Below are 22,932 nucleotides of genomic sequence, written 5' to 3'. Positions count from 1 at the left end.
GCATTTTCTCTGATTAATTCTTTTTATTCATCTCATGCTGTTGTGCAACATGTCCATCCTTTCAGAAACAAATTTTTTGAAATGATCTTATATTACTTCTTCATCACAATATGCAGCACATAGGTTTTGCCAACTTGAACACTAATGTTATACTGAAATTATAACATCACAACAATGCATGATGACACTCTCATAAATTCATTTTCATATTCGTATCGTGACTGAATTAACCACAAAACTAACAATTACAGTAGCTGAATCCACAGTTAACTCAACCTCGCTACTTTACTACCATAAAAAAGAAATGTTATACATGGACATTGATAAAAACGTGTTCCTTGCAGCTTGATTCAGACATCCAGCACAGTAACTGACACCATGTTGGATGGGATGTAGTACTTGAGTTTGAACATGAAGTTGGGATGAGGTCACAACAAATGAGGCAGAGAAATGTATTTGCATCACCTGAGTTATTTGGTTGTGTAAAACATATCATTTGGGGCAGAAAGAGCTGAAAATATCACATTCTACATGTTTAAGTTCGCTACAAGTAATGCAACAAAGGAGTCCTTCAGGTTCTTAACCGTTCTTGTGACAGTGAGCATAGTTGCTGCCAACTCTGGAAAAACAATAACATCATAATCCCCACCAACGCCTCTCGACAGACTATCTATTGCACGTTTCAGTCAGACTAGCATGGTATTATGACGTTGCACTGTATATAACTGTCACCGCCCCCTGGGTCGTTTGTTATGTTTTCCTAATATGTATAAAATCTATTGCGTTTCACTTCTCTCTCACCTTTTGGATGCCATTGCCATGGTAAAAGTGAAGTTACCTAAAAGCTACTAGGGTGCTCGTTTTGACATGAAGCTGTCGTCAGATTAATGGAAAGGAGTGTACGCCTGAAAGGGGCTTAAATGTTACATGGATACAACTTTTAATACATTACCCCGTTTGTGAACATGATTTCTGCCTGAGCCATTTCAGATAGATTTTTATGGGCAATGGTTTTGAAGACAAGAAATCCCATGATTCCACGCTACTTCCTGCGTCATCAAACATCATTTTGTTGTTGTTGTTTTGACCGGGAGACCCAGAGGGATAGAAAATAAATACTGTGCTTTTAAAGTTTCTAAACATTGATTGTTCAGTGGGTCACTGTGAGTAAATTAAGTTATCACATCTTTTCAAAAATCCAGTGCCAGTGCCACTATGGCAACCTACTCTCCTCCCAGTAAGGCTGGGACAGGAGAGTTTCTTTTTCTAGTGTGCATACAAATGTTATTATGTGTATGCATGTATGTGTGTCAGCTGAGTGCATGTGTGATTTGTCTGATTTCGACACACTGAGTTTGCTCTGATCCCCTTTCTATTCCACTTCCTGCTCCATCAGTCCCAGCGCTCCCCAGCCCCCCAGTACCCATGCCCCAAGGCCATATAATCTACTGTATGAGAGGTTCTCCTACTGCCCAGCCTCCCCCCCTCCCCCAACCTCTCAGGGTGACCCCCTCACTTCTCTACTTTAGTGCTGTCCCCCCATTGGGAGATTATAGATATTGCAATCTTTAATATGGGCTTTATGCTCAGAGGCCATTATCAGTAATCTGCGGAGGGGAGGGAGTCTGACCTGGTTTTGCAGCCCACCACTGGACTGCCAGACACATTTTCATATACCATCTGTAACATGTTGCCTAGCTTTATCAATCTCTGACCAGGGGACACTTCTCTAAAAAGAAAGCTGGCATTATTGACAAACCCCCTGGATGGATAAGATAACTGCTTTTTTCTTCGATCTGATGCACCGACCTTAGTGCCAGCACACTGACACTGTTGATGTTGATTCTGCCAAGCTTTATGTGCAATTTTCAGTTGTAAAAAAAAAATTTTTTTAAATGTATATATATATATATATATATATATATATATATATATATATATATATAATGGGTTTTATCTTTGCATTCAAGTCAGATTTTTTTCTATGACTTTTGTGATTTGGATTATCTCTTTACTGTCAGCAACATAATGAGGAATTTTGTGTTACAACCCAACAATAGAAAAGAAAACCTCACTGCTCCATACAGTTCATTCTGTTGATTTATTATCCTGTGAAAAAGATGTTTATAGTCGGGATGTTCTTGCCATTTAACTTTTTCCTTTAGCGTGAATATTGAAACAAAAATAACAACAAAAAACAGCTGAACAACTAAATAAATATCTATATTATCTGTAGATGCTGAAAAGCCATTGACTGGTGCTCATAAATGTTGTGTATAATATTTTGTATGTATGCACAACATATTTTTTGCAGGGTCAAAAATCTAAATTTCAGTCTGTACAACAGATTATCATATCAATAACATTTCAGTATTTCAACTATGGAAGGGACAGAATAGCATCTTTTCCAATCTATTTGAGTTGTAGATCTTGAATTCATCTTGTTTCCTTCTCATCATTTTTTTCCTGCAGAGAACAGGATAGATTTTCATCAGTTCTGTTACATAATACATCTAAAAAAAATCTATAAATTGAGTACAAACATGTGAGCCTGTTGATATACCATACTAGAAACAAACGTGAAACTAGTTAGTGTTACATTAAAAAAAAAAAGCTCTTGTAAAGATCTGATGAAACCTTCAGACCACCCGATGCTTTGTTTCATAATAACATCGAAACCCAGTAATTTGATGTGGTCAACTGGTAAATGTTGCCTTCATGGTGCTGGATATTTAATCTGGTCACTTTTTTAAATGATTATTGTCCTTGGTCTTATTCAATAACAGGCCAATCTGGGAGAAAAAAAGAAGTATTTACGAAGAGCTTTCAGTGTCGATCAAGCATCTACCACACTTCTTATTTTTATCAGAGCAGAAACAAAATATTTCAGCATTTTTGTAGAAATGTTTTTCAGATTTTTTTGTGTGCTGCAGTCATTTTAAAGGGGCGAACATGTGGCGGATGACTATGTGATGACATACTGTAAAGAGGAATCACGGGTGGTTAACGTCCACATCTGCCCCTTCAATTTCTTTTTAATCTTTCTTATTACGACCCCAACTTTCATGCAACCCCTCTTTTCACTATCTTTTGAAAGTGTGTGTGTTTAATCTGTATGTCTATGAATAACATGCCTGTGTGTACATGTTTGTGGGGGTGTGCGTGCATGTGTGTGTGTGTGTTAAATATGTAAGGAGATTAAATAGACTTAAATCTCTACGCCTGGCATAGAAATTCCAATCACATAACCTATCAGCGTGTTCCGTCCCTCCAGCTCTTTCTGTTTGTCTTTGTGTATGTGTGCATACACTATATGGAGGTAACAGGCTCCTCCCCCCTCCGATCCACCTAAACCACGGTAGGCTTTAGACCAAATCCCTGGCTTTCTGCATCACATGACTGATGTTTGCAGCTGGACATTTGACATACATTTGTTATGATTATTCTGCTTCACATCTGAAGGACATCCCCACCCTTTTCAACTTTTAGCCATTACCGGGATGCCTGCTGCTTGAAATCAAAGCTGTTGAAATCCATTCACCATCCGCTCATACCTATTTTGTTGTACTTTGTTTACAGTATATAACAGGTGCTCATTGGTGGCCTTAAACTTCCAGCCTGATCTGCCAATTGATGATTGGTCTGTTTTCTCCCTGCAGTACACAGTGAGGATGTGGGCTCCACCAGACTGTACTTTGTGAATGCATCCCTGCAGAGGGTAACCTACTCCAGCTCAGTGGGGGTGTCCCTGCCCTGCCCTGCAGGGGGCACCCCCAGTGCCATACTGCGCTGGTACCTGGCCACTGGCGACGACATCTACGACGTGCCCCACATCCGCCATGTGCACGCCAATGGCACCCTCCAACTGTACCCCTTCTCGCCCTCTGCCTACAACAGCTACATCCATGACAATGACTACTTCTGCACTGCTGAAAACCAGGCCGGCAAGATCCGCAGCCCCAACATCCGCATCAAAGCTGGTGAGTTGAGTTGTAAAGAGATGGAGCACTTTGGGAAAAGGCTAAATGTCACAGCAAGACCAAATGCAATGAGTTCTTCCACAAAATGAGACGTAGTTGTTTAAGCATAAAGTAGAACAGATGTGATTGGCAGCTGCAAAAGGCCCAACCCACACAGAGAATCACCTGCCCTAAAATAGCCCTCGTCCTGAACACAGATTGACCTAGAACACAGTCTGCAGAGAACATCTGCATCACAAACCACATCAGGCCTCAGACTTTGCTCACACCTCCTTGACAGAGCTACTGATGAACCACTGCATATTATGCCGACATCACCCCTTCAGCCTCACCAGCTGGTGGAATAAAATGAATTGTGCAAGTCTTTCTGTACTTAAACATTATTTTTAGGCATATGCAGCTCGGAAAAGGAGGAAAACTTCAGGAGAGGCCTGGAGAGGCCTGGATAACAGAGACAACCTAGATGTACATAGCCACTTAAAAAATACCTTTAGTTTTTTTTCATTGACAAGATAAAAAAAAGGCTGACGTTTTCAGGTGTTCATCCGTGAATAAAAGAATAATAAATAAACACCAGCAGATATTGTAGATCAGCTTTTCTCTTTTTTTCAAACCAAAAGCTGCCTCTGTTGCTAACATATTCTCCTTTGTGTCCTCCTTCTCCTCTCTGCCCCCTCCTTCTTCAAACTGTCCTCTTGTGCCAGACTAAATATAGCCACAACACACTTCTTTAATTATCTCTCATTAACCAACCTAATTGGTGCTTTCCATTGATTAGACCATGCAAGGCTGCTTTAATAAGCGAGACCTCATCTAAAGTAAAAGAGTACATCTGGGGTTTTGGGCTCTTTCAGCTCCACAACGAGAAGAAATTCGTGAATTAGGAAGTTAAATTTAACCAATGAACACTTAGTGAAGACACACACAGCTGGATTACAGTTATGTTGCTTTTTTTTTGTCCCGCCTTCCCCATTTACCACCATTCAGTCAGGCCAGACAGTCCCTCCCCCTTCCCTCCTGCCATCAACATCTGTTTTCATATTCTGCCTCCCAACACTGACCTAAACTAATACTCATATTCATTCTAATACTAATACTAGTGCCAAGTTGGGGATTTGAGCCAGGACCCTGAGCTGCATGGCAGCCGGTTGCTGCCTTCATTCCCACATGACCCAAAAGCCCAGCCTCAGGAGTGGAGGGATTAACATGAAACAAACATCCTGCAGTCAGTGGCCTGTGTCAGGCCCTGATACTTTTGGTGGACAGGGCACTTGCAGAAAGAGAGGGATGTTTTGTTTTAGAATGTCTATCCCACAGTTTTGTGCTTGTTCTTATTTATTGAACATTGATCAACAGATTTCACAAATGCATGAATGTTGCTGCCTCATGGCTGAATTTTTCCAACAGCCTGACCAACAGATCTGGTTTGCTCCGTTCATCTGTTTGAAGAAGATCTCATTTTTTTTCTGCACTTACATGTGTTTTGTTTTTTACAGCAGGAATGTATACAGAAAAGGGACTCAAATGGCAACTGAGTCACATTTCCTTGACTTGAGACTCGATTTGCACTTTCAATTAAAAAACATGAGACTCAACTCGGACTCACAATTTTAGACTAGTAAACAATATTTTATTTTATTTTATTTTATTTTATTTTATTTTATTTTATTTTATTTTATTTTATTTTATTTTATTTTCATTTTATTTTCATTCATTCATTCATTCATTCATTCATTCATTCATTATCCGAACCGCTTAGTTCAATCCAGGGGTGTGGGGAAGCTGGAGCCTATCCCAGCAGTCTGTGGGTGAAAGGCAGAGTACACCCCGGACAGCTCGCCAGTCCATTGCAGTGCTTTATTTTATTTTATTTTATTTTATTTTATTTTATTTTATTTTATTTTATTTTATTTTATTTTATTTTATTTTATTTTATTTTATTCTTGTCATTGATTTGTCTGATCTCATGTCTGCTGTCTGTGTTTTGTGCTGTCTTTTCCCCAGACGTAACACTGGCGTAATGTGACACACACACACACACACACACACACACACACACACACACACACACGCAGTTATTCACACGTGCAATCAATCAAGAGCAGTTGCAACACCAGTGAACATTTCTGTTGCTGAAGCACAGTTAAAAATGTAATAAAGGGGACAAATAAAAAGCAACAAATTCCAACTTCTGTGGTATAAAAATCAGGACGCTCGATCCATCTCGCCCATCTTAAACACACCAGGAGAAGTTATTCACTGTAATGTGAAAGCTTAATGTTCGCATTCATGTCAGCAGCCACCTTGAAGCCACAGCGGTGTGATCATCAGCTTGTTACTGCCTTTATAGAAAAATAATCTTACCTCCATCAGATTACTGAATACAGTTTGCATGACCGACTCTGCTAATGATGACTTTAAAATGGGACCAAACTGGAATCAGACCCACTAAAAAAATGGTTTTACTGGGTCTGTTAGAATTATACAGTTGTTGCTGTTTAGTTATAGTTTACATTCAACTTAAAAAAGTTAAAATAATTATTTTATGTACTCATCTCAACCGATAATTTCAAGCTTTAAAAAAAAATAAAAGAAAAATAAAAAGAAAGAAAAATAAAAATAAAATCTAATTCACTACTTTAGGGATCACTAAAAGTTGGCCTCTTGAGCCACTACAGGTTTTTAAATGTTTACCTGCATCTGAATCAAATCATTAGTGGGTCATTAAGAAGCTTGTGCAGAACTTGGCAACAGGCTTTTATTTGACTCCGGTGTGTTGAAGCAGGTAAAATGTTTAAAGTCTGCAGGACAAGTGGTCATCCCTGCACTAAAATGTAGCACATTGCCCCTCCTCTCCACAAAGAGGAAAAAAGCTATGAACTGTAATATTAATTTTGAACATTTTTCTGTGGGTCCAGATGGATTTTTGTAGACATGAAAAACTCTTAGATAGCTTATGCTATGAGCATATTTACTAGTCTAAATAAATGTAGATAAAGGGTGAATATGGATTTTAAATTCCTTGGATATCTTAACACAGTCAGACCAGATAGCAGGCATTGCATTGGAAACTGCTCATTTCAGCTGAGAGTTACTTGCGACTTGACTTGGGCTTGAGCCATAAGACTTGAGGCTTGACTTGGACTTGCAAAAAAAAAAAGGACTTGTGAACATCTCTGATGCCTGCTGTCTTCATGCCTGTTACTAGGCAAGGGATTCCTAACCAGTCTCTTAGCAACCTTCAGATAACATCCTGGCTTTCATGTGATTTTGCAAATGAGCTCCTGCTCATTGAACAGAGTGTAAAATATTGCATGAAGCTGCATAAACCAAAGCATCAATAACCCGCCGGTTTTGCAGCTCACTCTGTTGTGTTCTTCTTGTACTGAACTTCAATCCACCCCTCCTCCCCTCTCTGTCAGCTCCCCCCACAAAATAGCTTTCTTCACTTTAGCTCTAGAAAATAACTTTGGTGATTATCCTGTTTAATGGAGGCTTGTGCTATTTATGGTGAAAGTAGAGGCTTAGAGGAGTTTGGAAAAACACAAAAGTAGTCCTTGTCCTAAGTTCTAGTAGAAATATGTGACGTGCAGTGGTAATTCATGGAAGGAGGTTTTGCTCTTTAGTGTTAATGTATTGTTTTAGTTTACTCTCTTTGGTCCTGAAGATGACTAATATATTGAGGTGCACCTGGGTGGAATATATATGGAATAATTTATGTATAGATAATGGATTTACTTTAGTTTCAGCTATTTTCTGATGATAATAAAGGCATGCTTACTGGAAAAAAAACTGTTTAATGTTTTTGTGTTTATAGTTTTCAGGGAGCCCTACACCGTGCGGGTGGCGGACCAACGCTCAATGCGGGGCAACGTAGCTGTGTTCAAGTGCCTCATCCCTGCTGCCGTGCAGGAGTATGTCAGCGTTGTGTCCTGGGAAAGAGATACCGTGTCCATTGTTCCAGGTAGGACCTCGCATAAATGAGTTTGGGGCGTCTTGGGAGTGGGCCTTTTGATTGTTTTGACAGTGTTGGACTTTGGTACAGTATGTTTTTATTTTTTTTTACGTGTGTGTTTTTGTGAGAGTGGTTTGATGCACTGCTGTGCTTGACTGAACTCTTAACGTGTGTCTTCTGTCTGCTTACTGTTCTGGATCAGTGATCTGGTCACCCTCCTCTTCCTCCTCCTCCTTTCCTCCACGTCCATCCTCCCTCACTCTCTTTCATCCTGTTCCTGCTTTCTTTTGATATCTCCCTCTTTCTGTCTTCCTTTCATTGCTTTTCTCATCACTTTCAATTTTCCCAAGCTACTGTCAAGTCCTGCCTGTAATTGTGCTCGACACTAAAGAAAACGAAAGGCAGACTCTTTCCGAGTGGCATGACTGTTCCACAGTTTCTCCTCATCAGATCTATTTCTGTCCACTCCCTACTTGTCTTGCCACCATGTCCTTGAAGAACAGTGCCACAATTAGAGACTCAAGATGTCAATAGGACTGTGCCCTCACATTCATCTTCATTAACCTCATTTGTATGTGAGCGGGTGTGAGAGACAGAGACAGAGAATTGTTGTGTTGACTCTTTATGTCTGCTTTCTTGCTCTAAAATATGTGAATTTTCTTTTGCGATTACTGTTTGAGATGCACGCATGGTTCTCTGCATTTAAAACCCTCGCAATAACAATGTGGGGGAAGAGGGGAAAGGAGGAGAAGCAAGGAGGGTAGTAGGGCAAGAACGGCCTCAGGTCCTGGCAGATGGTGTTTTATATTATATGTATGCATAACACACAGAATGTGCGCTGCACATATGCATGCACCAAGGTTAAAGTTGTTGGTCATTAAATACATTTTGTCTGATGTTTAGTTTTAGTTTACATGCTCAGTATCTAAGTTTTTAGCTGCCTTTTTGTTTTTCACGATTATATTACATCCTTTGTATCCAACTAGCAGAAGCTAGCGACATTAGAATCTTCTTTTTAGTTTTTTTTTTTTTTTTACGTGCACTATTTGTTTCATTGGTAAATGCATGAAAAATACAGCTCACGCACACATACACACATATCAGTCAGCCAGAGTGTTGTGAAAGTTTGTGCTCTTTTTATATGTTTGTGCTCTTTTTATATGTTGTTTTGAACATTTTAAATGTCTTCTTCTTTTATTTTGGTTTAATCTCCGGTCCTATATATCCTGAGTAGTTGTTGTCATGTTTGCCTCACCGTGACAACAAGTCTTGCCATGATCTAGTTTGGATGTGCCATTTTCCTGTGTGTATTTTTATGGTTTCTATGTATGGGATGTTTGTTTGCATTCCGTCATGAGGCTGCTGTGCATAATTAGGGGTATATAGGTCAGCTGATGAGCAGTGAGTGTGAGGATCAGATGCCGAACATGATGTGCAGCTCACTGAACTCGGTCTTCATTTTCCAATGACAGCGGCACTCACAAGTGCAGACAACACTCACTGGGAGGTTGAGTTCAACCTTGACCTGCTAATCAACGCAGTGACCTCTTCATCCACTCAATCAATCAACACAATCTGCTGAAAAGCTCATGATCTGAATAGTGCGATTACACCAATACACGGCTGTGTCAGACACATGCAGACAGGCAGTGAATGTCCACAGAAGATCCATGCGACTGTGTAAACAGTCCAGTGTTGAACATTATTGATGCTGATCTCATACTCTTCTGTTAACCATCTGAAACTCTCATTCTGCTTCACTTTGCTCCTACTTGGCCAACAAGGGTCTGTCTGGATAGATCTAATGAAGATTAAAATTGATTTTGTGACTGAAAGCTCTCGGCATGCAAGTGAGTGGCTGATTGCCTGTCTTGCTTGTCACGATCTCCTGAACCCATCTTAACAAACGCAGCAGGAGGAGTTGCAGTTGATTTGGATTTAGTAAATCTGCAGTGTTAAAGTGTTAAAGTGTGGAATTGTTTCATTACATCACTTTCGTAACTTGCATGTCAATATGCAGGGTAAGAAGCTGTTCTTCAGTCACATCATGTAATAGAAACCCAACACAAGGATCAGCTTTGATTAAGCAACAAGGTAATTCAAATATAATCTAAGGAATGCATTGCAAAACAACCAGGCAGAATGTGCTCAATCAGCAATATCACCGAACCCCCAGCAGCCCTGGTAGTAAGTACTGGATGTTATCTAGTCATCATATTGATTAACAGGACGTTGTTTACTGACTGTAAACAGCAAGTCAAAGCTTCAAACATCACTGACCTCCTTGAATTAAATCTTTGAAACAATAGTTTATCTTGTGGTGAGCTTTGATTGGCTGCTCAGGTAACTGTCGCCTAATAGAAGCTATTTTACAACCATTTACCTCACTTTCATTTTTTGTGGGGAGATATTTTGTTTGAAAACATACATATATATATATATATATATATATATATATATATATATATATATATATATATATATATACTTTTTTTTTTTTTTTTTTGTTCATTGGTTATTTAATTTTAAGCAAATCTCCATCAGGGTTAGTGAAGTGTTCAGGTCTCGAAACTTTCAAAGGAACATTGTGCCACCACTGACCCCAGGCTGAATTGCACCACCGTTCCTTCCTCTGTCTCTCCTCTGTAATTTCACACCATCTGCACACAACCTAAGAATACACAAGTGATTAGACAGCCTTGTTTCCCTTGAATTAAAAATTCAAATTGTCTACTTCATTTTCACTCCTTATATGCGCTTTTTTTTCCACCGTGGAGTCGTTACGTGCAGACGCTGATCAGTAGCACAATCACATACTGGTCTGAAGGTTGAGTTGATGACATAACACAACGCAGCCGTGACCTTTGAACCTGAACAGGTTCCATTTTGTCAAACACACATGTTTCCCATCTGGTGTGTTGTGTGCCTATGTGTGTGTGTGTGTGTGTGTGCGTCCTTTTGCTTGTCCCACTTTCTCGTCCAGCCAGGACAGTGAAGGGGTTTGAGAGGGGAGGGGTGCAGGCAGACTGACCTATTTCCTTCTCACGTCCCCGTCCCATACTGTACCATCCCTGTAGTTGGCCATTGTGTTTCCATGAATGTGTGTGAGACCCTTCATGAGGCAATGGAAGCCCACAGCTCTGAGCAGTGATCAGAGGGAGGAGAGCTGGAGCGGAGGCAGAGAGATGGAGGGTTTGTGGAAGGGAATTAAAACAACCGTGGGACACAGAGAGGGTTCAGCTTGCAGATCGAGGCCGCCAGTCTAACCAGCAGAAAGCTAATGAGTGGCTCCGATGAATAGAGACTGGACCAGCAGATGGCTGGAGCCACATGGTGGTCCACAGAAGATGTCCAACCATGGTCTATCTAATCCACCTGCCACACAGTTTGCTCTTGTTTATGTTTTTACATGGTTACTTTACATGCATGGCTGTTCAATCTAGGGCCTACAAACAAAAGCAAAGAAGGGAAAAACTTTTTTTTTCATTAAATTAATTAGAAAAAATAAACTTTTTATTTATGTAGTGCTTTTCCCACTTTTAATGTTTCCAGACCCTGCTGCTGAAGGCTAGGTGACTTTCACCTGATGCTGAGTAATCAAGCCTTGATGCAAACTTAGATCCTAACGGGAGTCACCAGGTGGCGAGGTCACTTACAGGCTACATTACAAATCGATCCTCTGCCCCTCGGGTCCCTGCTGGATGTCAGAACATTCAATAGACATGACAAGGCGCAGCCTATGTGCACACATCAACACAAATGGCTAGAAAACCACAATTGAGTAGATCAGTTTGTGTGTGAGCAGCGGTGATTGAGCCAATACTTTGGTCGAGATAAAGTCAGAGTTTGATTTTTAATTATTAAACCTGCTTGATAATAGTATAAAAGATGTTATGATTTCCCCTCTGTTAAAGAATATATGATAGTTTTCTAATATTTCATTTATAAAACTGAAAAAATTGGCTCCAACAAGCAATTATTTTGTGTGGGTTGGATATGAAAAACAATCACTTTTAGCATGTCACTGACAAATTATTGGTCTACTAAGCAATTACAAGTAAACAGTGAAGGAATAATTGAAATATAGTAGGCTTGTAGGCTGTATCTGCTGTGAACCGTGCATCCTTGGCTACAACTATTACCTGACATAACAATTCAGTCCAACCCAGTTTATTTATGAAACACATTTAAAACAAACAGCATCATACCAAAGTACAAAAATTTTTTTAAATGTTCGAGGTTTTACATCAAAATAGAACAACTGATCACAATATATTAAACATGTTTTAGTATCCATGCTCACAGTGGCTCTGTTTTCCTACATGCACATAGTACAGTGTAACTTCTCAGTAATTAAGAAGAGAGTGGCTCCGCACAGGTGTAGGAGAGAGGTGACAAAGGCAGAGAGACCTCATGGAGAGCGGCAGTATGTGAGGACACGTTGTCTGTTTGTAAATCTGTGCTTGTGCACTCAGAACAGGAATACATTAATAGATACACTTGTCTGGGACGCCGCAGATTCTTGTAAACACTGGTCTGACACACACACTCGCCTCTAGTAAGTACAACTGTACAAGCCGCAAGCACTCATGCCCCTTAAATGTAACACAATAAAGCCATTTTCACATTTTTTGCATGACGCTGCCTGAATATGGAGTGCTCATTAAACATTAAATCGGGGTGCATTAAGGCTGCGGTCTGCCCTGCTGTGTGACGGCTGTCCTGTTGTTGTGCTTCGGCTGCCTGAACGCATCAGGACCTTGTGTGGCAGAGGGGGACGGGGGAGCACGTGGTGTCCCCAGGGCTCTTGGAACACAACCCCATCGACTACTGCCCCCAAACCGCAACTGGGTCTCGCATCATCCCTCTCTCATCTCTCCCCTGCCTCTGTCCCGTGTGGCACAAGGCAGGCCATGACGTGGGGGTTTGTAGATTACTTAATCACGCAGCTGAAGGCACCATTATTATGAGCATGCACATCCAAATACATGGCAGGAACGCCTAAACTTAACCATCACTCCTGCTAAATGATGGCAGAGGTGCCATTTGAGTCAGTCTCACAAGTTCTGCAGTTTGTTCATTTCTCTTTAGCTCTTCTTTCACATTTACAGTATATTTCTGCCCATCGCACAATTGCCCCGGTGCGCTGAGAGCAGGGCAGGAACAGATGGGGTGCTGGCAGCCATCTTTTACTCAGTTAGGTCGAGTAGGCACGTGGGTGGGTGTGTTAATTAGCACAAATAAGTGTGTGCACGCGTGTGTGTACAAGGGGCACAATAGGCATAATTATCTATGCTTGAGAGGCCCAGTTGTGGGGTGAGGGTTTAGAGGTGGGAAAGGAGTATGGGCGGGACGTGAGGAAGGGGGGGGGGGGGGGGGGGGGGGGGGGGGGACAGAGTCCAACAATTGCCCAACCACAGGCTTTGTGTGTACAGAGCAGAGGGCTGACAAGTGTCAGCTATTATTGACTATTTACACACTACTGCACCCGCCTGCTCACGTGCACTTAACGCACATAATGCACACACTCTTATCACTGCCGCTGCCTCTCCCCTCTGCCTTTTCTCTCTTTGTGTCTCCATCAAATACACACAGGCTCTCACACAGCCCATGTGTGCAGTGCAGCAAGCATGTTTACAGTGTGTCAGTGTATCAGTGTCACTCAGTGTAAGAGGAAGCGATGGGAAAGCCCCTGCGAGCACATCACTCTGACAGAAATCTGGCCACTATCTCACCCTTCAAGCCAGGCTGTGTGAGAGCACACACAATACCAGAGAGACAGACAGACAGAGAGCAAAAGTATTTGATGTTTGTTTTTATTTACAATTAAAAAGGAAAAAAAAAATTAAAAACATAAAAAGAAAGACTTACTCTCACAGAAAGAAAGGTTTACAGGTTTTCTTGATCTAGTTACAATGACTTTAAGAAAATCTGGGATAGAGTGGTGTTGGTAATTAAAGTCTGATAAGTCAAGCAAACTAAAGTAAGACCAAGCTGTTGTTTTTCTTACTTTTCCAAGAAAGCACATCAATAAAAACAAACAAAATCAAAGCTGAAGTTTCAGCATCTGCTCCGTCATAAGTCCTGTAAAGCTCTGTGTTTAAGGAATGAATGAAAGCACAATCATAAGAAGGGTATTTGTTCTGTTTTTAGTTTATTTACCGGAACTTCTCATCAGTTTAAGGTCTCAGAATCCGTTTTTAGTTTTTTACATTTCAATCACATGAGGATTTCTGTTTTCTTTCTTAAAAGTGATGCAACAAAACGATTTGTCCTCGCTGGCTTTGTAAAGGATATCTGTTAATCTGCACTTCCAACCACACCCAGAGTCATTAAGAAAAGGGAAAGCACGAAGGCTTGTGTCAAGGCTTAAAGTAAAACGAGGTTGAGGGGTTATGTGGCCTGGATTGGGGTAAGAAATAGGATTTAAGTAAAGAGGTTTTTACCCCTTTTCTCCTGCTTCCTTCTATTCTTTTGTTTGGGCTAACGAAAGAGGGATTAGTGAAGGGAGATTACAGCGGGCTCTACTAAGAAATTGTATTTAAGGAAATGCTTATTTACTGAAATGCAAGCAGCAGTGGCAAGAAGTTTGAATCTGATTTGTAAATCTTCATGTCTATGTTTCTGACATTGTGAAAGGCAGTGATTATTGCTATAATCCTCGCTGTTGGGTATTCCTCAACAAATGAGGGTAAGGAATTGTACCTAACACTTTTATCAGATGTAATGGGGACGGTTTCATGTAGCAGAGCGTTTTATAGACTCATTGTGATTTATTATTTTTGTACAGTGACATCAGTTCGCAGCTAAAATTTCCTTTGTGACTGTAGTGAAGAGATGTCTCAAGATGTCTGGAGACTTTAAAGAGGACATGATTGGGGTTCAAATGTTACCACTCGTGGTTATCCAAATGCCATGTTTCTACATGACCTCTCAATCGGACCTATTGATCCACTTTACCATTAGCTGTCCAAACACAATCAGAGGTCAAATCAACACTGCAGGCCCTGATTGACTGTAGAGGAAGATGAACAGAGGAGTGAACATCAGAAGTGCTTCTGTGATGCTAATGTGATAAATGAGTCTAAAAGAAAAAACATGCCTGTTGTTTTTCTCTATGATTTAACTATCTACAGACTTGAAACCATTTTAAAGCATTTACATAGAATAAGGACAAAATGCATTTGTAGGCTTGGTCTGACTTTGGACTCACTCCAACATTTTGAGCAAATAATGATAATTTTAAATGAAAAATACAGCACACAAAGGATTTCAAAGCATGAGATCCAAGTGGTTTGCATGGCATAAAAACAAGACGCATGTGAATGTATCATCAGTGATCAACAACAATTTTATTTAAATCTTAAAGAAATACAAAATAGGCATAGAGAGAACAGTCACTCACTTTTATGGTCACAAATGCAGGCTATCACAAATGTCTGAAATATATTATCTCGACCTGCCATTTCATTTTTGTAGTAATTTATTATAATCATCTGAAATTAGGAGAAAGCACAAAGTTAAACTCTTATTGTCATTTTTTTTTGTCTAGTTGCACCTCATCCTAACTGGCACAATAATAGAGCAACCTGTTCTCATCTCCTGGTTTAAAATGCTGCCGCTTTACCCAAATAAAGATGCAAATCCAGTTTTAAGATGGATGCTGAAGGTCACCTCCTGCGTAAAGTTGTGACACCAAGTGGCCCTGATGTTTCTGCAGTGTGTGTGACTGAGCTCTTTATATCTGAAATGTGGAATAAAAGCATAGAAATGAGAAAAATGTGTATGGGATGAGTCATAAAACAAATCTGACTTTCCTAAAATAAACAGTTGTTGATGACCTTATTTCATTTAAATTGTGTGATTTGATCCTTTGATTGTGCATGTGTCATAAGTTGTTTGACTGTCTTTTCTGATGATCGTGCCTAATCCATGTGTGTGTGTGTGTGTGCGTGTGTGTGTGCGCATTCATGTTTTTTCCTCTCCGGCTGCCTCTGTGCCGGACAGTGACACTCCTCTGCCACCAGCACTCTAATAGGGAGAGACCAGGCAGCTCACTCAGTGCTGCTAATGCAGCTCACTGCCCCAGGCCATGGGCTAAGCTGAAGTACACTGCCTCACACACACACTTACACACACACTAACAGACATACACATAAACACATGTATGATGGCAGAAACCTAGATCCAAGTCTGTCTCTTAACTCCAACGAGATCAAAAGAAGGTGGAGGGGTGAGAGCTTTTTGCTGCCGGTCGTATACATTTACTGACTGATGTTCTTTTCCGATCATGTGTTGCTTCAGCGTTTAAGTGTTTTTGCACAAGCAATCAACACTTATTGGGACATTGGGTTAAGGGTAGGTGTTTGGACGGTGGTGGCACACGTCTGCATGGTACCGTGTATAGGGATGTGTGTGTGTATATGTGGTTTCTCTCTCATGGGACTCTCATTATCACCGCTGTCCCAGATGTCACCAAGCACATGAAACACACGTCATGAATAATGGAGTCCTATTTCTACATCTCTCCCCATTTCTCTCCCATCCGCCCACCCTCTTCCCCCTCCATCCCTCGTTTCCTCTGATGCCTCCACTGATGCTTAATCTCCTCAGCGCTGCCTCTATCTGGGATGGTCCATTTAGCTTTATGCAGCGTCGTCGGTCTGTCTGGTTAGAATGGCTTTATGGGCAGGAACGTGGTGCCTCTGCAGCGTTGTGTTGAGATATACACGCAAACATCTTTTGCATTGCAGTCGGTTTCACGTCTGTCCCCGATGGTCCTTGAAGCTCTCCATGAGGCCCTCCATATCATCCCCTCCCCCAGTGTTTACTGTTTAAAGTCACATAGAGCAAAATTGGGACAGAGAAACCAGTGGAGCAGAAGAGACGTGGTCCCATTGCAGTAGAAACTGGACTCTTGTTTTCTCACTGCTCTGTCTCATCACCCTCTTTACCTCCACATTTGTCCCCTCCTCACTTCTGTCTCCTCAACTTTCCAGCATCATCTGTGCTCACATTGAGTCGCTGTACAACATGGCACATAGGAAAGAGGCAGGGCAGGGCAAACATGATTGAAAGACGAGGTAAGCAGTCAGAATTGGTTAGGAAAGAGGACAGCAGTTAGGATTAGACAGTGAAGCGTGGCTTTTTAATGAAAACATGACAGAGCTGCAGCTTCTTTCCAATGTCTTGCATCTCTACCCCTTTGCAGAAAATGAACAAGTGGCAAAGAAGCGAGTGGGGGGGGGTGAGACAGAGAGTTGAATGCTGGGATTCAGACATTGCTCATGCAGTGTTAAACTTAACTGGCAGATTGACTCATGCTCTATCTGAGCAGTTTGGTCATGTTAACAGTCTCTTTTATTGCAGAGATGCAGCAGGGTGGGCTCTCACTGCAGGATTAGTTGTTGCACATCAGTTGTGCCAATAAAACTTGCTTTGAATGTGAATTGAAAGAGCTTAAGAGGACATTAATCATGGATGGTAAGTAAGTGTGCTGCAGTATAAAAGCCAGGAAAGCGCATATATATTCAATTGGCTGACACCTGCTTCTACTTGGCTGTTTAAATGTACACAGCAGAGGGAAGGAAGAGAGCAAAAGGAGGCTGGAGTGGGCTCTTGCTTTGAATATAGATGTAACACCCCTTTTTCTGCATGAAAGAGTGGAGAACACAGACATGTACTGTTACCTCTTGCTTAGTGAACCCCTTGTCTTTCCTTTCACTCTTTCTGGCGCTTCTCTCTCGTTTCATGTTATAAAAATCAAGTCATTTACTCAACGCGTTTGATGTTTCACATGTTCTGCTTTTTCTCTTGTCCAAAACTGGACTAATGCCATTCAATGACTCTCGGGTGCTAATTTTAACTTTTAGTTTGTTATTATGTTTTGCACCAGCAGATATTTAATGTGTCCTATTTTTAAGCCATTGGTAGGTGTTTCTGTGTGTGTCTGCATGTGCCTATCATGTCTGCAATTGTGAGCGCCAAGTATATTCCAGCACTGCAGAGAATATCTCCAGAATGCGCTGTTTTTTTTTCCTTTCGTCTTCTTTCTGTGACAGTCACAAGTCTTTGATCTGCTCCTCCTCCCCATGTCTTCTCACCTTCTTTCAAATTCTTCTTTACAACTTGCTGTACAGAGAAAAGCTATGAAGCTGAAATACAGGATTTTTTATAAACTCACACTCACAATGTAGATAATTTTTCTTAAACTTGTAAAACTCTTGTTTTGTTCCTGCAGGGGATATAAGAATTGTCTTTTTTTTTCTTTTGTAATCTAACAGCCAAATTAGAATGACTAGTTTACATATTTGGTGGAAACCTGAAGATCAGATTGCATGTTATTCCTTATTACAAACCCATTATATGTCACTTTTGAATAATTGAGGTTTGTTGTGATCGGTTTTGTCTCATATTAAGGCTGTTTGACATTTCTGGATATAGGGACACATGATGTGGACATGAAATAGCTTTGAAATTTTATTCTAAAGAATAATATGCTGTGCTGCAAGCGTCTCCATTGCAGTTTGTACTGATTTTAGTATGCAGGTAAAAGCACTAACCTGTTCTTTTTAGCATATTGTCTCCATATGCTACCTTGTACAGGACTGGGGGATGGTAACAGGGATTTGAGTTTGATAGCTCATTAGCCTATTCTTTACTGATTAGATATAGAATCCATACAGAAGGCCCTATGTGGATAGTTTCATATTATTTATGCTGAACGTCTGAACAGGTCATTTTCTTTGTTTTTTACATAAGAAAAGCAGGACAGGTTGGTCCCATAAGGTGCTTCATGAGATGGTTCATTGTGTCTTAAAATAGAATTCAGTCCAAACAGTGAGGAAATTTGCCCTTTAAAGGAAAATGAATTAAATCGTAGTAGGGTCTTACTCATAAAGAGCCACACAAGCAAGTCCCAGATGTTTGAAACCAATAAAGCGACTGCGCTGTACATTATATTTTTGCAAAATACTTGTGATTGGTCACAAAGCTACGCACATTTGAAAAGTTATATTTAGAAGATCCTGTTTATTTTTATCCATTTACCTGACTTCTGTAACAATTCCACACTAATCATATCTGCATTCGCGCAGCTACAAAGGTGGTGTTGCCGTAGTCCCCAGTGATTGTAAAAAAAAAAAACGCACACTCACACACACACAATGATTTAGACAGCGGGAAAAGTACGCCGAAATCTTGACGTGATGGCAAGAAGGAGGCCCTAGCAACAGGGAGAGGATGAAGAAAGCGTGAGAGTGGGAGGGAAGGGGAAAGATGCAGAACATCAATAAATAATGGCCCCGCTGAGGAGGTGGAAATATGGGCCTCGTTATCTTTGCGCCGACGCCTTCATTTGCATGTGAGAAAATGAGGCTGCGACTAACTTACACATACACACACAGTGCGCACACACTGTTGGACCCACATGGGCTACAGTATATGTTCTATTTATAGACCGTCATGCTTTTAGTTTTTTTTTTTTTAATTCTATATTTCACACATTTGTACTTAAATTATTTCCCTGTTTCTTCCTCCTCTGCTCCTGGATTTTGTCATCATCAGCAGCAGGTCTGATCTGATGTGTGACTATGAGGCTGCCATTTTGTTGGATTTGGAAAAAAAAAGAAGCAAAACAAACCTTAATTAAAGAAGCCTTTATTTGTGTTTTCACCCTTTTTGGTTTACATTGCAGAACATCCAGGGCAGAATCTGACATTAACACCACTGAGTGGTCAGATCAAGGTGGATTTTAGTTAACTTTCTGATTGGTTTCTGGTTTGTTCAGGGTGAGTCTGCTTTGAATTAGAGTACAGTTATAGGCCTAAAATATTCACATTTGGAGTTAAGTTGTCAGTGTGTTATGTGGACCAGTGGATACATTTTTATTTTCTTTTTGTTTTTTTATTTAGCTGTATATCCTTGCAGTGTACAACAGGAAAATTCTTCTGCTCTGCTAAGTTACAATGAAAATCTTTTTCTTAGTCTACAAATTGAAGACTATCTGAAATGCTCCCCATCTGGAGCCCATCTGCATGCAGAAATCTTGAACAATTTTGATAATTCTTTTTCCATAATTGCATTTCACTGAATCTGACCAAACAAAATCCAAACAGTGCTGCTGTTCCCCAGGCAATGCAACTTCCTCTAAAAGAGCTTCCTGGAAGCTGAAATGGCTCTTTAAAGAATAATTTATTGTTTAAAATTTACAAACAAGCACATGCATCTGATTGAATTCAATTCCCAACTTTATCTCAACCAAGGCTTTGTGTTGTCCAAAGAGTTTCTTTCTGATTAAATAACATAAAAACAAAATTAAATAAATAAAAAACTGCACGCTGAAGCCACATCCCTGAAGACCAACTGAAATATTCAAGCTTAAAATTGATTGCGTAGTTCTGCAAATATATTAATGACTATCATACAAGGCACGAATGAAAAAAATGGAAATATGAAGCACTTTTTAAGAAATACTACGTACCTGTATGGATACATTCCTGCATGTTTTGCTGCAGCTGTGTGTGTGTGTGTGCATGTGTCTGTGTGTGTGATGCACGTAGGCCCCGTTCCTCATTATCTAGTCAAGTCAGCATGAATAAAAGCTGAGAGAGCACAGTGATTTAGGATTTCATAATTAATATTTTACTCCGTCTGCCACTCTGCTCAGAGACTGAGAGCTAGAGAAAGATGAAAACGGGTGAGACAGATGATGCGAGGGGTGAAGAGAGATTCCATGAACAAACCACTCAGTTAAGACGGACAGATAGCGAGATGGATAATGCGATATGTTGTGTAATCAGCATCGTTTCAGAGGTTGCAGATGGGATAAATTCAGCTCTCTACTGAGGGCAGATACGAAAAGTGTGGCTTTGACAGATCCAGCTGACTCCCCCCACCCCCCACTCGCCTGTGTCAGAGTGTTGTGACAGGCAAGTCTTCGGTGTTGTGGGAGTAGCAGCCTTAAAGTGCTCATTATCCTGTAAGGCTTCATTCTGGGGGGCAAACAAAGGCTGCTGTGAAATTGCAGCCTGTGCCTCCTCTCGGGTCATGCAGCATATTCGATGCAAGCACATGATCAGCCCATAACCGCCACCATCAGCGTACCAACTTAACCATCAGACAAACACAGGCAGGCGTTGAAGATAAACTATTAATTCGGATAAACACACTGGGGCACTTGAAAGCAAGCAGTTTTGCAGTTGGGATGTTAAATATCTCGAGCTGTATTAATTATTATTATTATTAACAACCCTAAACTAACCTTATTGTAGTGTGGCAGCCATTTTGAAACGTGTCCTTTTGCATAAACTGGGCGATATTTGTTAACATCTGTTTAAATATAGTAGAGCTTTGTTTAAATTGGATTAAGTCATTTGGTGGGGAAACAATAAGGAATTGATGATTTGACTTTTGGCAAAAGGAGCAGATACCAAAGCAAGGGTTTACTATTTGTTTCACGAAACAATGAAAGCATATAATACCAGTGTTTTAGCTTGATCCTGCTATCAGTTCCTTGTTACTTGGACACACAGAGGGAGACATGAAAGGCTGTAGACTGCTGAAGTCGTCGTGGCTCTTAAACCAAATCAGCACGTGAGACTGAGCGATAAAAAACCACTGAGGATAAATTGGGGTTTCCAGGAAGAAGGTCCAGCACACTCTTCAAGAAAAGTCAGATGTGAAAATGCATTTTCAGAGAACGGCAGTGAGTTAGGAGAGAACTCCTTGAATCAATGAGGATCAGCTATAGCATGAATACTTTCAGTTGTCTACACCATCACAATCCCTTTAGCTAGCATGAAAGGAAATGGAAGCAAACAGAAGTGGTCGCTCCTCCCGAGCCACACCCAGCACTTGGTTTATCATTTTGTTAACACATTTATATTTTGATTATATGGTGATTGTGGTGTGATTACTTCTTGTGTGCAGCGCAAGACAGTTATGCTCTGTGCTCTATCTGCATGTGTGGTGTAAGTGACCGCTGTTTGTCCTCCAGGTCTTGACCGAATGCCAGGGTTTGGAAGGCAACATTATTAGGCAGGTAGTTCCAACTGTTCAGGCAGCTGTTTGTTCTTTGAAACAATACGGTTTTGCGATAAACACAAAGCATTTTTAACCAGAACACTCATCTTTAGGGAGTGAGAATGAGAGGCAAGAGGAACGTTTTTGTTTGTTTATTTCACTAGATGCTCCTGTGTGTCATCACTTCTCCTTTGAGGGGAAATTTATGTCTGTCTTTTCCAAACTTGTCCTCTTCAGGTAATCGGTTCTCGCTGACCTCCTTTGGGGCTCTATACATCTCTGATGTTCAGAAAGAGGATGCCCTGTCCACATACCGGTGCATCACCAAACATAAGTACAGTGGTGAGACCCGGCAGAGCAATGGAGCCAGGCTGTCTGTAATGGGTAAGTTGCACACTGGAATTATTTTATTTTATTTTATTTTATTTTATTTTATTTTATTTTATTTTATTTTATTTTATTTTATTTTATTTTATTTTATATTTTTTGTTTATTTTATTTTAATCTATTTTGTTTTATCTTATCCTTAATTAATAATAATTATTGGACAAAGAAAAAAAAGAAAATAATAATCAGAATAACATTAACTCCATCTCTGCCCTCCAGACCCCAATGAGTCCCAACCTACCATCCTGGACAGATTCCAAGCAGGGGAGGTGTATGCAGGCCAAAGCATCGAGCTCCCCTGCATAGCGGGCGGTTACCCCAGCCCGACTGTGCGCTGGCTGAAAGATGGCCGGCCCCTGCCCTCGGACGCCCGCTGGACACGGCGCTTGACAGGGTTGACCATCAGTGACCTGAGGCAAGAAGACAGCGGCAGCTACGTCTGCGAAGTCACCAACAGTTTTGGCTCAAGGGAGGTGTCTGGACAGCTTCACGTTATAGGTGTGTGCGCGCCGCTGCTACACACACATTCACAGACAGAAAGACTCTCACGCTGTCTTCTCAGTGAATTAACCGGGTGTAAGGACGCGT

General features: G+C 40.7%; 1 protein-coding gene across 4 annotated transcripts in view; it reads left to right on the top strand.

The window, feature by feature from the left end:
* Nucleotides 1-22,932, top strand: part of LOC306761179 (cell adhesion molecule DSCAML1-like) — a gene marked incomplete at both ends in the record, with an annotated part of 49,950 nt that overhangs the window by 8,391 nt on the left and 18,627 nt on the right. For all 4 annotated transcript variants that reach the window (XM_079247280.1, XM_079247279.1, XM_079247277.1 and 1 more), the window contains 4 exons: nt 3,660-3,980; nt 7,798-7,944; nt 22,195-22,341; nt 22,564-22,842. In XM_079247280.1, coding sequence (XP_079103406.1) covers nt 3,660-3,980; nt 7,798-7,944; nt 22,195-22,341; nt 22,564-22,842 — 894 coding nt within the window. The remainder of the gene's footprint in view (nt 1-3,659; nt 3,981-7,797; nt 7,945-22,194; nt 22,342-22,563; nt 22,843-22,932) is intronic.

Source organism: Telmatherina bonti (genome assembly GCF_933228915.1).
Source record: "Telmatherina bonti genome assembly, chromosome: 10".
In the NCBI taxonomy this organism is placed as follows: Eukaryota; Metazoa; Chordata; class Actinopteri; order Atheriniformes; family Telmatherinidae; genus Telmatherina; species Telmatherina bonti.
The sequence above is the reverse complement of the archived record's forward strand: the minus strand, read 5'-3'. Positions and strand labels throughout refer to the sequence as shown.